Source organism: Lolium rigidum, chromosome 6, assembly GCF_022539505.1.
Source record: "Lolium rigidum isolate FL_2022 chromosome 6, APGP_CSIRO_Lrig_0.1, whole genome shotgun sequence".
Classification (NCBI taxonomy): Eukaryota; Viridiplantae; Streptophyta; class Magnoliopsida; order Poales; family Poaceae; genus Lolium; species Lolium rigidum.
In genome coordinates, this window is record NC_061513.1 from 181,192,923 (window position 1) to 181,209,877 (window position 16,955).

The following is a 16,955-nucleotide window of genomic DNA, read 5'->3' on the forward strand; positions in this document are numbered from 1 at the left end:
GCTCGCGCGCCTCTCCAAGCTCAATTCATCCACCACCGGTGTCTCATATCTCTCCCTCATCGATTCTCTCCCAGCTCCATCCTAGTCTACTACTACCACTACGCCGCCGCTCAGCTCAGCTCAAACCGTCGGTACGTCAACCATGCAACCATCTTCTCTCTTCTTCTGAATGATCACCCTCCGTGCTCTTTCTTCTGTATGATCACCCTCCGTGCTCAACTGCTCGTGCCTTGCGTTCTTGGAGAGCTCTCCATGGAGCTCTGGTGTGGTGGTAAAACTGCGGCGGTAACACGAGTTACTGGTTGGGCCGGTGATTTTCTGTGGTGAAAATCATATTTTTGTCTCTGCCTGGAGAAGAATCTCTTAGCTGCTCTGTTTTTTTTAAATTGCTGTCACTGCCATCTTTGCGCTTGCGCAGGATCTTAGTAAAGCTTGCGTCTGTTGCGTGCTTCTAGTTTCATAATCCAGCAACAGCTACCGAAAACCAAATGGCTTATCTTCTCGCTGTATGATTTGCAGAACCAAGTTGACCACCAGGACCAGTCCCCTCCACCACAAAACAACGAGAGGCACAGCTAGCGGTGAGATGTCCTCGCTGAGCCCGCTCAACACAGACCGAACCTTTCACCTCGCCTCCCCGAAGCCGCAGAGCCCCCGGGATGCCTGCGCCGCGCCGCTGAGGTCGCCCTCGCCCAGGGTCGTCGCCGGGCCGCCCAAGAAGAAGAAGATGGCGCGCGGAGGACTCGAGCGCTCCATCAGCTTCAAGAACTGGGAGGCCGATGAGGGACGATGCATCAACGGCGCCAGGCCCGGGAGCCTCGTGCTCCAGAGCCCCGGGACCAGGGAGCTGCAACTGCAGCAGCCGTCGCCTTCCGTCGTGTGCTTCGTCTCCCCGAAGCCCAAGAGCGAGCTTGACGATGCGGCCACCAAGTTACAGAAGCTCTACAAGGGGCACAGGTGCCGGAGGAACATGGCCGACTGCGCCATTGTCATAGAGGAGCTCTGGTGGAAGGCCTACGATTCCGCGTCTCTCAACATCAAGTCCATCTCCTTCTTCGACGAGGCCAAGCAGGAGACGGCGGCTTCCCGGTGGTCCAGAGCCGGCAAGAGAATCGCCAAGGTCGGCAAGGGGCTGTCCAAAGACGAGAAGGCCCAGAAATTAGCGCTGCAGCATTGGCTCGAAGCTGTAAGCTTACTAATTAAAGCCCATTCATGCTTCTGTTTTTCCAAATCATCAAGTTCTTATGCTGATCGATGTTTTTGGCTCCTAAATTAGATTGACCCACGCCACCGCTACGGCCACAACTTGCACCTCTACTACGACATATGGTCTGCGAGCTCCAGCACAGAGCCATTCTTCTACTGGTAATTACGCACTCCTATCTGGAACGTCTTCTCCGATTATTTGCACTTGCTGATCCTGACAACGATTTTGACTTTTCAGGCTGGACATCGGCGCCGGAAAGGACGTCCATCACCAAAAGTGTGCAAGAAGCAAGCTCTACTCCCAGTTGATCATGTACCTTGGACCGGTACGTCCACTTGAAATACTTTTTTCTCTGTCCAAGCATAAACATGTCACAGCTCATTTTGGTTTTCTATACATCTATAGACTTAGTTATATGATCCAATTGCAGAACGAGAGGGCAGATTATGAGGTTATTGTGGACAAGGGGAAGCTCATGTACCGGAGAAGTGGATTTCTTGTCGAAACCACCGAGGATTCCAAATGGATATTCGTGCTGAGCACAACTAGATCACTATACATCGGACAGGTACTTGGAATGTTCCATCCTTGTCTAATTTAAGTAGATGTGCTTGATAGATTTTTTTTTGAGAGATAGAATTGTATGTCATGTTGAATCAGTCCTGATTGTATATATCTCTTGTGAGCAGAAGAAGAAGGGTAAATTTCAGCACTCGAGTTTCCTAGCCGGTGCGGCGACAACTGCTGCTGGTAGATTGGTCGCCAAAGATGGCATTCTTAAGGCGATCTGGCCGTATAGCGGTCACTACCTCCCAACAGAGGAGAACTTCAAAGAGTTCATCAGCTTCTTGGAGGAGAACAGTGTCGATCTAACCAACGTCAAGGTAAATTTACCACCGGAACTACATTTATCTTCATAAGCAGCCAATTTCCAGGGATGTCATCTGATAAGAATTTTCCATTCATTTTCTCAGAGGTGTTCCGTCGACGATGACGAGTACCCATCATTCAAGAAGACCACAGATGAGCAACCCACTGAAGTCGAGCAAGAAGAGAAGCCTACTGAAGTGGAACATGATCAGACTTTGGACAGCTCACAAATCCAACTGCCTGAGATGGACATCGTCAAGGAAATGGTTGCCGAAGACAGCGCAGAGACCGAGGCAGCAACGGCGAACCTGGCCAGCCTCCCGTCGTTCAAGTGGGCAACCGCTGCCGGCGCGCGGATCGGCTGCGTCCGGGACTACCCGGCCGATCTCCAGAGCATGGCTCTCGAGCATGTCAATCTGTCACCAAGAGTGGTGCCATCTCCGAGAACCAACAGGCTACCGATCCCATCACCTCGCCCGAGCCCGGGGGTCAGGTTGTCACCCAGGCTGCAATACATGGGCCTTCCTACCCCGCCCGGTCGCCGGCTCCCGATCCCGAGCCCGGAGATCAGGAGGTCTCCGGGGCAGCAGTTCTCCGGGTTCCAGACGCCGGCAGTGGCTCTCACTCTCCCCAAGCACAAGGGCAAGTGATTTTCCATGCCGCCATCTCGCCCTGCTGTTATCGAAGCTATAACAGCATTTTTTTAGATAGTTATGGCTAGATCAGGGATAACAATTTTGTTTCTTACTACTTGGTTCTTTTGTTGTGTGTGTGTGTGTGTGTCACCATTCTTTAGTATGTTCATCTCTTTCTTCTTTTAACCCGAGGTGCATCAGCTCCACGGTGTAAAAATAGGGGCCGTGTAGTCTGCTGAACTCACAGCTTTGCAAATAAGGCATGTAACTCTCCTGATTATTTTGGTAATAAAAGGGTTTTTTTGTTCATCATGTTCAAAGCTATGCTGATCTTGATGTATTTCATGCATGACTGGAGAACTAGTATTTTACAACATCTGTACATGTAGAACAGCTTCCCTGAACTAGTTTTCAGTTGGAATTTTTTTGCAGATTTTACTCCATTCGGATTCCAAACAATGCAATGCATGAATTATACCTAACTGCAAGTTCATAAAGATCATATGCCCATAAAGCTTAAAGAACATCGAGATCTTTTCAGAAAGGAAAAAACCAAATCCCAGCATCCTAAAACAGTGAAAGGCAAACCCCGGCAGGTCAACTCAGCCTCATAACCTGGAAACCTCGTCGAGAAAAAGGAGAGGAAAATAGGCGCCTGTGTGCGGCCTAGTTAGCGAGTTTCTGACGGTTCCTTCTTTGGCGCTTTGCTTTTGGAGTTTTGGTTGAACGGAACTGTACAGTGCAAGATGAGGACCTGGTTTGACTTGAGCGCTAGCTTGTTGTGGTTTGCGCTTTGAACTTTTGACTCTAGAGCATGACATCTCTGAAAGTCAAATTCTGACTGCGCCCTTATTCCATGTCCTTTCGTGTGAACATATAGGCTTTGGATTACCCAATTTGGGTAGCCAAGCTTACATTTCGCTTCATGTATATCTTGACAAAGCGAAATACTTTAAACAGTAGGTGACATACAAGTCGATAACAAGAGATCAAAGGAAAAACGACGGAGTCTGCTCCCGCACCCCCTCACGAACCCTCTCCCGCACCCCCTCCCAACCCTAACCGCCTCCCGCCGCCGCCGCCGGTAGCGCCGCCGGGAAAAGACCGCGGGGCGTGGCGGCGGCCCTTCCTCGTCACCGCGCTGGGGACGGCGGCCGGGATCCCTCCTCCACGCTGCGACCGGATCGGAGCTGGGTGGCGGCAGCCAGACCTTGATCTGCGCTCCGGTCCCTCGCCTCCCGTCGGCTCCTCACCGCGGCACGCCGGAGGTGGCTGGTGGTGGGCGGCGGCCAGGTCCTTGATCTGCGCCACTATCCCCCCGCCTCTCGCCGGTGCGTGGAGGTGATCTTCGGCTTCTCCTGCGGCATGAAGTCGCCCGGGGCAGCAGCCTTGGGTTCGACGGTGGAGGCGGCCCTCTTCTTCGCCGGAGATGGTCGGCCTGCGGATGGTGGTGGTGGGTCTTTCGATCTGTCACCGCGTTCTGGCGGCAAGGTGGAGAGGCGTGGAAGCCGGCGACGGCTAATGTCGCTGGTCGAGGGCTGGCTATCGGTTGCGGCGGTGCACAGGGCGTGTGCAGTGTCTCCGGACAACGCGATCTTCGCTTGGTGTCTCCGCGGCAACTGTGGCCAGCCTGGGATGGTCACCGGCGCGGGGGCCCGACCTGAATAAAGGCGGTGGTCCTAGGGTCTCTCTTGGGTGAAGATGAAGACTTACCTGAGGTTTGCTCTTCTCGATCTGGCAGGAGTGTTGAGTTCCGGAAGGCGCCGCCGGCGAATGTAACAGTGCTTTTTTTCCTGGAGTTTGCTGGATCGGTGGTATTCGGTCGTGTGCAGCCATGCTTTTATTCCGGCCGATTGGTTCTGGAGGGAGCGAGGCGAAGCTCTGGTCTGTGTTAGCATCAAGAGATATTTTGGTCCATGATGCACTCAGATGAAGGGTATAACATGAAGGCCGGAGCGGAGGACTAGCTAAGGGAGGTTCAAGTCTCCGCGTTGTTGAGGGACTTGCTTGGTGTCCCGGGCTTCATGACAGTCATATGGAAATGGGGGCGGTAGCACAGGTGAAGTTCAGAGTCGTACCTTTCAGGGTGAAAATCCAAGGTCTAACCTTAACTAGTTGTACCTGGCAATGACCTTATTGGAGGCATTGTTTTGAGAGCGGTGACTATCTTCAGGGTGAAAACTTAAGATCTTTGGTCGGGCGACGACGGCGCCGGTGCACCGTTTCCTTCTTGGATGCGCCGTTTTTGGAGATTCTGTATTTCAGGTGTTGTCTTGGTGGTGGTATTGTTGTTGTTAAGCCTAGGATGCTATAGCGGGACTTTTGTTTCTTAGTTTTCTTTTCTTTTTTTGGGTGTGCGCATCCGTACCGTTATTAGGCTGAGTGTAATTGGTACTCGTATGTTTTGATATTAATATATTTCCTTTATCAAAAAAGTCGATAACAAGACATCTATATATATGTACGTTTGGTGGTGTGCCTGTTCAAAATTTTACTGAACCTTTGTATGAATGCTCGTTTTCAAGTCCAACGATATTACGAAATCAACGTAAATGTGAATGCACACCCGGTTGACGTGCTGCTCCGGTTGGCAAAGACTCTTTTGACTCGACCTACCGCTTGAAATGTACAACTCGTATAGTTGGACAACTATCCTGGAATTATCTGTCCTGTCATCGATATATCACCATCTCAACATGTCATCCTAAGAGAGATAGCCTAATGCTCACGCGCCTCTGCCATCAGGCGCAGATATTCGGATAAATCCTGGCAAGACATTCCGAAACATTTTCCATCACCCAAACAGAAGGCAGATATAGGAGCAGATACACTGAGATGAACTTAGGATTGCAGTCTGTCCATGATAATTTTCATTGCGTTAAGTCGTAGATATCTAGGGTGACAGAAAGAATGGCAGATAAAAATTATCATCGCAGGATTAGAGGACGGGTACAATATAGATAAGTACGCACAAATATGTGCCATGGGGATACAAGTACATGCTCCAGAGTGGAGATGATACCATCAGAGTGCAACTGGAGGCCTTATTCTATGGATGCCGACCCTACCGTTATACAATAAAAATACAAATCCCCAACATCAATTTTAACTCCCAACACTCAGCAACCAATATGACTTCCGACACTTGCCTTTGCGCATGAAGTAGGTATGATTATCCTAGCAGGTACACAAAATCCTACATTGCGCGGGATTGCAGTTGGCATTAGAACAAAGCCGTAAGATAAGAAAGAGAACATAAGGGCATATCACCCTAAGGTGCAGCTTGTGCTGCTTCCAACTTCTGTGGTGCATCAGCAGGCTGGAAATAGTCTTGCAATGCAAGAATCTCTATTGATTTGTTCTTCATGCTCTTGATGGCATCCATGGTAGCACGTGCACCATCCACAGTTGTGATAATGGGAACCTTGTAGGCCAGGGCTAGCCTGCGCAGTTGCAGGCCATCTCTCGAGTCAAGATCATCGCCGGAGCTTGTTATCACCATGACCTGGATCTGACCATTCTTAAGCATGTCTCTGACATTTGGCCGCCCCTCATGTATTTTCAGAACAGGCTCCACTGGAATGCCCTCCAACTCGAGTACTTTGGCCGTTCCAGATGTGGCAATAATGTTGAAGCCAAGTTCACGGAACCCACGCCCCATTTCAGCAAGGTGGCGCTTTGTCAGGTCATTGAGGCTAAGGAACACAGTGCCACTTACAGGGAGCTTCTGTCCAGCAGCAATCTGAGCCTTTGCAAACGCACCAGAAAACTCGTAGTCAATGCCCATAACCTCTCCAGTGCTACGCATCTCTGGTCCAAGAAGAATGTCACACCCTTGGAATTTCTCAAATGGAAGAACAGCCTCCTTGACAGAAACATGCTTAGGGATCACTTCTTTGGTAAATCCAAGCTCTGGCAGGGTCACTCCAGACATGATCAGAGATGCATATTTAGCCAACGGATGGCCAATTGCTTTCGAGACAAAAGGGACTGTGCGTGAAGCTCGAGGATTTGCCTCAAGCAGAAACACCTCACCAGAAGGAGTGATAGCATACTGGCAGTTCATGAGCCCACAGACATTAAGACGCTTAGCTAGCTTTGTGGTCCATGAACGGATAATATCTAAGCATTGGGTTGAGACTGTTCTAGTGGGAAGGGAACAAGCTGAATCACCAGAATGTATACCAGCCTGCTCAATATGCTCCATGATTCCGCCAATCACAACATTCCCAGCTGAGTCAGCCAAAGCATCAATATCAATTTCAATAGCATCATTCAGATATTTATCCACCAGGACAGGTCGCTCTGGATCAACTTGCACTGCAGTCGCAAGGTACTTAATCAACTTTTCATCATTGTACACAATCTCCATTGCTCGTCCACCAAGAACATACGAGGGTCGGACCACCACAGGGTAGCCTACCTCTGAGGCAATAGACAACGCATCAGACTCGCTTCTTGCAATTCCTCCTTTAGGTTGCTCAATCCCAAGCTCTTCAAGAATTGCATTAAATCTTTTTCTGTCCTCAGCAGCATCAATAGAATCAGGTGATGTTCCCCATATCTTCACAAATCCTGAGCCTGAAGCAGACCGTAGCTTCGTCTCCTCTAGATGGCGTTGTATTGGAAGCGCAAGCTTTAGAGGGGTTTGCCCTCCATACTGCACAATTATACCATCTGGGCGCTCCAAATCAATGACATTTGTCACATCCTCAACAGTCAATGGTTCAAAGTACAAACGGTCGCTGGTATCATAGTCAGTTGAAACTGTCTCCGGATTGGAGTTCATCATTATAGTCTCATATCCAGCCTGACAAAAAAATATTTCGTCAGCATCAATTATTTTTTATATAAAAAAGGCTGGTAACAAAGTGTGTAGTAATCTATTAACTTGTAATGTAACATTTCTATTCCTATTTTTAAAAATATTTATGGCCATCTACACTAATATAAAGAGCGCAGCTGAATAAAGAGCACAAAAATAAGATGGAAACCAATGAAGCAGAAATAAACCTCTCGGAGAGCGAAGGAAGCATGGCAGCAGCAGTAATCGAACTCAATACCCTGGCCTATCCTATTGGGTCCACCACCCAATATCAGCACCTTCTTCCGATTAGTGGGAGCTGACTCGCATTCATACTCGTATGTAGAGTACATGTAGGGGGTGTTGGCTTCAAACTCAGCAGCACAGGTATCAACACGCTTGTATGTTGGAATGACACCTAATGCGGAACGTCTTGCTCTCACATCACTTTCAGATGAGGACGTCGCAAATGCAATCTGCTTATCACTAAAACCCCTCCTCTTCACTTCATAGAAGTCCTCTTTTGACAGATCACCAAGGCTCTTCGACATAAGAAGCCGCTCAACATCTATCAGCTCCTTGAGCTGTGTAAGGTACCATGTATCGATGAAGCTAATTTCATGAATATCTTCAACTCTCATACCTTTCTTGAAAGCAGCATAAATAGCATGAATACGATCTGGATTAGGTACACGTAAGCTATACTTTATCTTTTCCCAGTCCCAATCAAGTTCCTTGATGGGCGCACAACCCCATCCTGAAAAGCCTGTTTCCAATGAACGGACAGCTTTCTGGAAAGACTCCTGGAAGGTCCGCCCTAGTGCCATTGACTCACCAACAGACTTCATCTGTGTAGTCAATATTGGCTCAGAACCAGGGAATTTCTCAAACGCAAATCGTGGTATCTGCATAGTAAAAAAACAGTAGATTAGCTGAGTTGAAATTAATAGTACAAGTTCTGAATGAAGACAAACATGAAGAACATGCATCATGAAATGTAAGTCATTCGATCATTATTTACAGTAAGGGTCAATCTCCTTGATAGTATTAGGTTATACTTTACAGTAAGGGTCAAAAAGCAATCAAGAAGTAGTAAGAATCAAAATTGTCATTACGCACATTCACAAGTTATGGGCATAGACATGTAACTTGTTTGATTGTGATGTTATTGGTCCTGGTTTGACTAACATGTGAACCAGTAGGTAAGAATGAAGCAACACAGAGTAAAACATGCAAAAAAAAAGGGGGGACAACTGGATATGTCTACGCCAACAAAACAGTAGTCCTTTTTAAGTCAAACAAAACAAAAGACTGAATTTCTAACAGGTATAAGATGCCCTTATTTGCTTTAACTTATCAACATATTTGAATGCAGAGACGGCATGGAATATGGAATAAGCAATTCAACCCATCTTGTTAAACAATCTTACACAGCGCATACAGAGAAAGTTTATCAGTGCTACACTAGAGTTGCAAGCTGCTGCTAATAAATGGAAGTTGAGAAGCAGGTTAGAGAAGAAGAAGATGATGATGATACCTTTGTGACAACATAGTCAATGGAAGGCTCAAAGCTAGCAGGTGTCTTCTTTGTTATATCGTTTGGAATCTGGTCGAGAGTATAACCTACAGAGAGTTTCGCCGCCATCTTTGCAATGGGAAACCCTGTTGCCTTGGATGCAAGAGCTGACGACCTTGAAACCCTGGGGTTCATCTCAATGACCATCACCTCCCCGTCTGCAGGGTTCACAGCGAACTGCACATTGGAACCCCCGCACTCTACGCCAATCTCACGGATGATGGCCACAGAGTAGTCCCTGAGCCTCTGGTACTCCTTGTCGGTGAGGGTCTGAGCAGGCGCGACGGTGATGGAATCCCCCGTGTGCACGCCCATGGGGTCGATGTTCTCGATGGAGCAGATGATGACGACATTGTCTGCGAGGTCACGCATGACCTCAAGCTCGTACTCCTTCCATCCGAGCAGGGACTTCTCGACGAGCACCTGCTTGGTGTGCGAGGCGGCGAGGCCGGAGCGGCAAATGTCCTCAAACTCGGCCCTGTTGTAGGCGATGCCTCCCCCGGTGCCGCCGAGGGTGAAGGCCGGGCGGACGATGAGCGGGAACTCGCCGATGTGCTGGGCGATGTCGAGGCACTCCTCGAGGGTGGTCCCGATGCCGGATGGCGGGGTCTTGAGGCCGATGCGGTCCATGGCCTGCTTGAAGAGCTGGCGGTCCTCGGCCATGCGGATGGCGGGGAGGGAGGCCCCGATGAGGCGCACGCCGAGGCGGTCGAGCGCGCCCGACTCGGCGAGGGAGACGGCGAGGTTGAGCGCGGTCTGGCCGCCCATGGTGGGGAGCAGCGCGTCGGGGCGCTCGTTGGCGATGATGCCCTCGACGAGCGGCGGCGTCATGGGCCCGATGTAGGTGCGGTGGGCCAGGTCCGGGTCGGTCATGATGGTGGCCGGGTTGGAGTTGACGAGCACGACCTCGTAGCCCTCCTCGACGAGCGCCTTGCAGGCCTGCGTGCCGGAGTAGTCGAACTCGCACGCCTGGCCGATGACGATGGGCCCCGCGCCGAGGATCATGATCTTCTTGACGCCGGCGAGCTTGCCGATCTTGGTGGGCTCGGCGGCGAAGTGGCGCACGGTGACGGCGGGGTCCTGCGCGGCGCCGTTGGAGGAGGAGGCGGCGGCGGCGCGGGCGGAGAGGCCGCGGCGGGGGACGCCGTGGTGGCGGCGCGGGAAGGGGAGGAGGGAGCGGGATAGCACGGCGTGGCGGGCGTGGGAGGGGCATGGGCGCAGCTGGGAGGGGGAGGAGAGCGAGGTCGCCATGACGGCGGCGGCGCGCAGGAAGGTTGGGGGGTGGAGAGGCGGCGGCGAAGTGGGGGGATGGAAGGGAAGGGGGAAGCGGTGGGGATGTAGGGTTTTTTGTAGAGGGAGGGAGGGAGGGATTAAGGGGAGGGTTACCGCGAGCGCCAGGGTTTAACCCTCCAAATTTTCTAATCCCAACTGGGCTCGTCGCAAGGCTCGAGACTATTTGCAAGTTGGCTGTCTTTGAGCCAGCCTAATGTGTGGGCGATTTTCGTTAAGCAGGAGCACTCATCACGCTAAGCTCGCAGTGGACCCGGTGAGAGGCGCAGGCCATAAAGCTGAGGATCAAGGGCAAGACAAGTGAGATAAGACGAGCCCTGGTCCCTCTAATGGATAAGCCTGCCAAACACGGCATCAGGCATGTCTCCGTAGCTTTACAATGTAGGCAGTCATGTCATGCAACTTGACCTCAACCGTGTCACACACTCACAAATGAGATTGACCAAATCATGCTGATAGGGAGGTCCATTATGAGTGGGATGCCATATGATAATTTTGTTGGATACCTTAAACATTGATACATTGTGATGTCTATGGACGCGGCACGGTGTTGGCACTCTGTGTGATTTCGCTCTCTCGCACCTCTCCAATGTGCGAGCAAGCTTCATCCGCGTGGCGAGGGGCTAGCGGTGTTTCCTTCTCGGTCTCCTCATCGGCCAAATATGGCAAGGGGAGGAGTGGCAGCCTGGGGACGCGGTGATACTCTATTAAATTACATATTACTTTTAATGTTAATTTGATGTTTTCTCTCTTATTTACAGTTTTAATACTTTTTAACCTACTAATATATGTGAGAGTGTGTTTTTTCCCTATGTTAAAGTCAATATAGGGAATTTAGCAAAAGGAAGATACGATGGAGAGAGATTAGTTTTAGTTTAGTTTAGTTTTGGTGCCATGAGCTTAGAGCCCAACGATCAAGGATACGTTGACAATTAAAGGCAAAATTATACATGTTTATTTACAATTCTTATCTTCATGCCGACTTGATGACTATTGGTGAGACCACGGGATGCACATGCACCAAACAGTGCAATGGGGGTGATGAGAAACATGCATGCTAGGGTGAATACTCGGTGCCTTAGTTTATATTTGGCGCAATGTTAGTCTCATCCACTAAACTTTGGTTTGTAACTTTTTATGTTGTTATGAACTTGGTTGTAAGAAATCGCTACCATTGTGGCTTTATCTATAAAGTCGGGCTAAGGTCTTTCATTTAAAACCACAAGAGAACTTTACAAAGTGCACATTGTTTCCATCAATAAACACTCATAAGAAACAGCAGGGCGAAGATTGATTATCCTCAAATGCCAAGGAGAAGAACAAGCTTGCAGCAAATGAGTGTTGAACTCATACTTCTTCTGCCATAACCTGACTAACACAGAAATTGGCGAATTGCTTATCCTTTTTCAAGCAACATGGGACTCACCCCTCATTCCATTCTTTCAAGTGGGACCAGCCACAAATACCACTGGTTAGCTTCGTAATACATTCAATGTAATATCAACTAAGCAAAAGCTCCAGAATCACTACTCCAAGCGCAAAATCCCAAGGACGGAAATGGTGACAGAGAAACACATGAACTCTTGGGGAAATGTTTATCTTCCATAAAGTAGGACATGGATGGGTTTAACACCTGCAAAATTAACAATAGCATAATGTGATGAGCATGAGTAAGCCTCTATGTTTTCACATTGCAAAATCATGGCATCTACCTTTTGAGTGAGGATGGTACTAGAGGTAGTTTTTACCAATTCATGCCATATCAACATCATTTCATTGTTAAAGTTCGTCTTAAAGGTGAGCATCAAGGTAGTTCCATCCCACACTTGGGCAATCCTGCTAATTGGAAACTACATACAGGCTAAAATACTGAACAACGGGTAAGTGCCAACCGAGGTGTCTTCCCAAAATCTAACATGTGCCCCCCATCCCCAACCTTCCATATGTATCCAAGATTAAGATCTTGAACATCCCACATAACACATTTCCAAAACTAGAAGGTATTTGTAGTTCTGCTAGCGAAGAGATTAAGATTATTTGTATTATATTTGTTATCCACTAGAGTTTTCCAGATTTTTCCTTCATCTAGTATATCTTTTGACCCAAGAACTTAGAAAGCAAACGTTTACATTGGCAAGGTCTAGAATCCCCAACCCACCATAATCCTTCTTTTTATCATATCATCTTCCAGTTGGCCAAATGAATTTTCCTAAGGTCCTCAAAGTCATTATGGGGAAATTTCCATCTAAGTATCGATCAATTCTAAGGCCCATTTGGAAAAAAATTAAAAAGACATTTGATAAACTGGGAGGAGGCTAGCTAGAAAAGTCCCGATCAATCCTTGGCATCATATGATAAGACTTTTCCTCTCCACCCAACTATCATTTTGAGAATCTTATCAATCAAAGGGTTAGAGCAGGCGCCCTAGTGAGTTTCTCTTGGTGAAGGGGAATCTTTAGATATTTAATTACGAATTTTATCATGGACACCTGATGACCCATAAGTATAGGGGATCGCAACAGTCTTCGGGGGAAGTAAAACCCAAATTTATTGATTCGACACAAGGGGAGCCAAAGAATATTTATAAGCTTTAACAGATGAGTTTTCAATTCACCTGCACCTGGAAATAGACTTGCTCGCAACAGTTTATCAGTAGTAACAGTTTTATAGCAGTGGTAGTAGTGAAGTAACAGCAGTAATGATATAAAAACAGCAGTAGCGATGATTGCAGTAGACAACGGGATTAAAATACTTTGGCACGCGGATGGATGAACAGGCGTTGCATGAATGAGAGAGTCCGTATAATAGAAAAACATAGGCATTGCAAGTAATAATGATATAAGTATCCTAGCATAATATAACCATAGGCATGTGTTCCTATTTAGTCGTGCGTGCTCGCAATGAGAAACTTGCACGACATCTTTTGTCCTACCAGCCCGTTGCAGTGGGGCCTCAAGGGAAACTACTAGTAATTAAGGTACTCCTTTTAATAGAGTACGGAACAAAGCATTAACACTCCGTGAACACACGTGATCCTCACATCATAGCCATCCCCTCCGGTTATCCCAATTTCTGTCACTTTGGGGCCTCGGGTTCCAGACAACAATATGTGTATACAACTTGCAGATATGATAAAAACAATAATTATCCTCATGAATCAATAACATGTTCAAATCTGAGATCATGGCACTCGGCCCAAAGTGACAAGCATTACGCATAGCAAGTTGCAACAATGTCAAAAATACTGACAACGGATACTAGGCACTATGCCCATAACAATCTTATAGCTATTACATGACCAATCTCATCCAATCCCTACCTTCCACTACAGCCTACAGCGGGGAACTACTCACACATGGATGGGGGAGTCATGGATGGTTGATGGAGAGACGTCGGTGATGGTGATGGCGATGATCTCCTCCAAATCCTTGTCCCGGCAGGGTGCCAGGACGGAGTTTCTTGTCCCCGGATTGGGGTTTCTGGTGGCGGCGGAGCAGCGGAACTCTTTCTGGAAAAATGTCGAACCCCCTCGGTTTTCAGGTCAGGGACTTCTTATAGTGCGAAGGAGAGGTTGAGGGGTGGTCGAGGCGGCCAGACCACCCCTAGGCGCGGTCAAGACCTGGCCCGCGCCTAGGGTAGGTGTGGGTCCCTCGTGTCCCCCCTCCGTCTCGTCTTCTGGCTCCGTGAGTCTTCAGGTGAAATATGAGTTTTGCGATATTTTCCGGGAATTTTCTTGAAAGTTGGATTTCTGCACAAAAACGAGACACAAGAGCAATTCTGCTGAAAACAACCGTTAGTCCGCGTTAGTTGTATTCAAAACACACAAGATAGAGGGTAAACAACAACAAAAGTGTTCAGGAAAGTAGATACGTTTTGGACGTATCAACTCCCTGATGGCGTGTATTTCACACGTTCGTTGGGGAACCCCAAGAGGAAGGTATGATGCGCACAGCAGCAAGTTTTCCCTCAGAAAGAAACCAAGGTTTATCGAACCAGGAGGAGCCAAGAAGCACGTTGAAGGTTGATGGCGGCGGGATGTAGTGCGGCGCAACACCAGGGATTCCGGCGCCAACGTGGAACCTGCACAACACAACCAAAGTACTTTGCCCCAACGAAACAGTGAGGTTGTCAATCTCACCGGCTTGCTGTAACAAAGGATTAACCTAATTGTGTGGAAGATGATTGTTTGCAGAGAAAACAGTAAAAACAAGTATTGCAGCAGATTTGTATTTCCGTATAAAAGAATGGACCGGGGTCCACAGTTCACTAGAGGTGTCTCTCCCATAAGATAAAAGCATGTTGGGTGAACAAATTACAGTCGGGCAGTTGACAAATAGAGACGGCATAACAATGCACATACATGTCATGATAAGTATAGTGAGATTTAATTGGGCATTACGACAAAGTACATAGACCGCCATCCAACTGCATCTATGCCTAAAAAGTCCACCTTCAGGTTATCGTCCGAACCCCTTCCGGTATTAAGTTGCTAAACAACAGACAATTGCATTAAGTATGGTGCGTAATGTAATCAACAACTACATCCTCGGACATAGCGCCAATGTTTTATCCCTAGTGGCAACAAGCACAACACAACCTTAGAACTTTACGTCACTCGTCCCAGGTGTCAATGCGGGCATGAACCCACTATCGAGCATAAATACTCCCTCTTGGAGTTAAGAGCAAAAACTTGGCCGAGCCTCTACTAATAACGGAGAGCATGCAAGATCATAAACAACACATATGTAATAACTTGATAATTAACATAACATGGTATTCTCTATCCATCGGATCCCGACAAACACAACATATAGTATTACGGATAGATGATCTTGATCATGTTAGGCAGCTCACAAGATCCAACAATGAAGCACAATGAGGAGAAGACAACCATCTAGCTACTGCTATGGACCCATAGTCCAGGGGTGAACTACTCACTCATCACTCCGGAGGCGACCATGGCGGTGTAGAGTCCTCCGGGAGATGAATCCCCTCTCCGGCAGGGTGCCGGAGGAGATCTCCAGAATCCCCCGAGATGGGATTGGCGGCGGCGGCGTCTCTGGAAGGTTTTCCGTATCGTGGTTTTTCGCATCAGGGGTTTCGCGACGGAGGCTTTAAGTAGGCGGAAGGGCAACGTGGGGGGCCACACGGGGCCCCACACCACAGGTCGGCGCGGCCAAGGGCCGGGCCGCGCCACCCTATGGTGGCAGCCCCTTGTGGCCCCACTTCGTATCCCTTTCGGTCTTCACGGAAGGTTCGTGGCAAAATAGGCCCCCGGGTCTTGATTTCGTCCAATTCCGAGAATATTTCGTTACTAGGATTTCTGAAACCAAAAACAGCGAGAAAACGACAAGCGGCACTTCGGCATCTTGTTAATAGGTTAGTTCCGGAAAATGCACGAATATGACATAAAGTGTGCATAAAACATGTAGGTATCATCAATAATATGGCATAGAACATAAGAAATTATCGATACGTCGGAGACGTATCAAGCATCCCCAAGCTTAGTTACTGCTCGTCCCGAGCAGGTAAAACGATAACAAAGATAATTTCTGAAGTGACATGCCATCATAACCTTGATCATACTATTTGTAAACATATGTAGTGGATGCGGCGATCAAAACAATGGTAATGACATGAGTAAACAAGTGAATCATAAAGCAAAGACTTTTCATGAATAGCACTTCAAGACAAGCATCAATAAGTCTTGCATAAGAGTTAACTCATAAAGCAATAAATCAAAGTAAAGGTCTTGAAGCAACACAAAGGAAGATTAAGTTTCAGCGGTTGCTTTCAACTTGTAACATGTATATCTCATGGATAATTGTCAACATAGAGTAATATAACAAGTGCAATATGCAAGTATGTAGGAATCAATGCATAGTTCACACAAGTGTTTGCTTCTTGAGGTGGAGAGAGATAGGTGAACTGACTCAACATAAAAGTAAAAGAATGGTCCTTCAAAGAGGAAAGCATCGATTGCTATATTTGTGCTAGAGCTTTTATTTTGAAAACATGAAACAATTTTGTCAACGGTAGTAATAAAGCATATGAGTTATGAAAGTTATATCTTACAAGTTGCAAGCCTCATGCATAGTATACTAATAGTGCCCGCACCTTGTCCTAATTAGCTTGGACTACCGGATCTTTGCAATGCACATGTTTTAACCAAGTGTCACAATGGGGTACCTCCATGCCGCCTCGTACAAAGGTCTAAGGAGAAAGCTCGCATTTTGGATTTCTCGCTTTTGATTATTCTCAACTTAGACATCCATACCGGGACAACATGGACAACGAGATAATGGACTCCTCTTTAATGCATAAGCATGTGGCAACAATTATTATTCTCATATGAGATTGAGGATGTGTGTCCAAAACTGAAACTTCCACCATGATTCATGGCTTTAGTTAGCGGCCCAATGTTCTTCTCTAACAATATGCATGCTCCAACCATTAAGGTGGTAGATCTCTCTTACTTCGGACAAGACGGACATGCATAGCAACTCACATGATATTCAACAAAGAATAGTTGATGGCGTCCCCGGAGGCATGGTTATCGCACAACAAGCAACC

General features: G+C 47.7%; 2 protein-coding genes across 2 annotated transcripts; one reads left to right on the forward strand and one right to left on the reverse strand.

The window, feature by feature from the left end:
* LOC124660298 (IQ domain-containing protein IQM1-like) lies at positions 1 to 3,021 on the forward strand. Its single transcript, XM_047198108.1, has 7 exons — positions 1 to 131; positions 520 to 1,186; positions 1,277 to 1,365; positions 1,445 to 1,532; positions 1,638 to 1,775; positions 1,897 to 2,091; positions 2,182 to 3,021. The coding sequence occupies exons 2-7, from the start codon at positions 587 to 589 to the stop codon at positions 2,725 to 2,727; spliced, it is 1,656 nt and encodes a 551-aa protein (XP_047054064.1). The 5' UTR covers positions 1 to 131; positions 520 to 586; the 3' UTR covers positions 2,728 to 3,021.
* A 2,629-nt stretch (positions 3,022 to 5,650) lies between these two features.
* On the reverse strand, positions 5,651 to 10,370 carry LOC124660418 (carbamoyl-phosphate synthase large chain, chloroplastic). The gene is made up of 3 exons (XM_047198228.1): positions 9,054 to 10,370; positions 7,726 to 8,421; positions 5,651 to 7,522 (listed from the first exon to the last, which is right to left on the reverse strand). The coding sequence occupies exons 1-3, from the start codon at positions 10,341 to 10,343 to the stop codon at positions 5,984 to 5,986; spliced, it is 3,525 nt and encodes a 1,174-aa protein (XP_047054184.1). The 5' UTR covers positions 10,344 to 10,370; the 3' UTR covers positions 5,651 to 5,983.
* Positions 10,371 to 16,955: the final 6,585 nt, after the last annotated feature.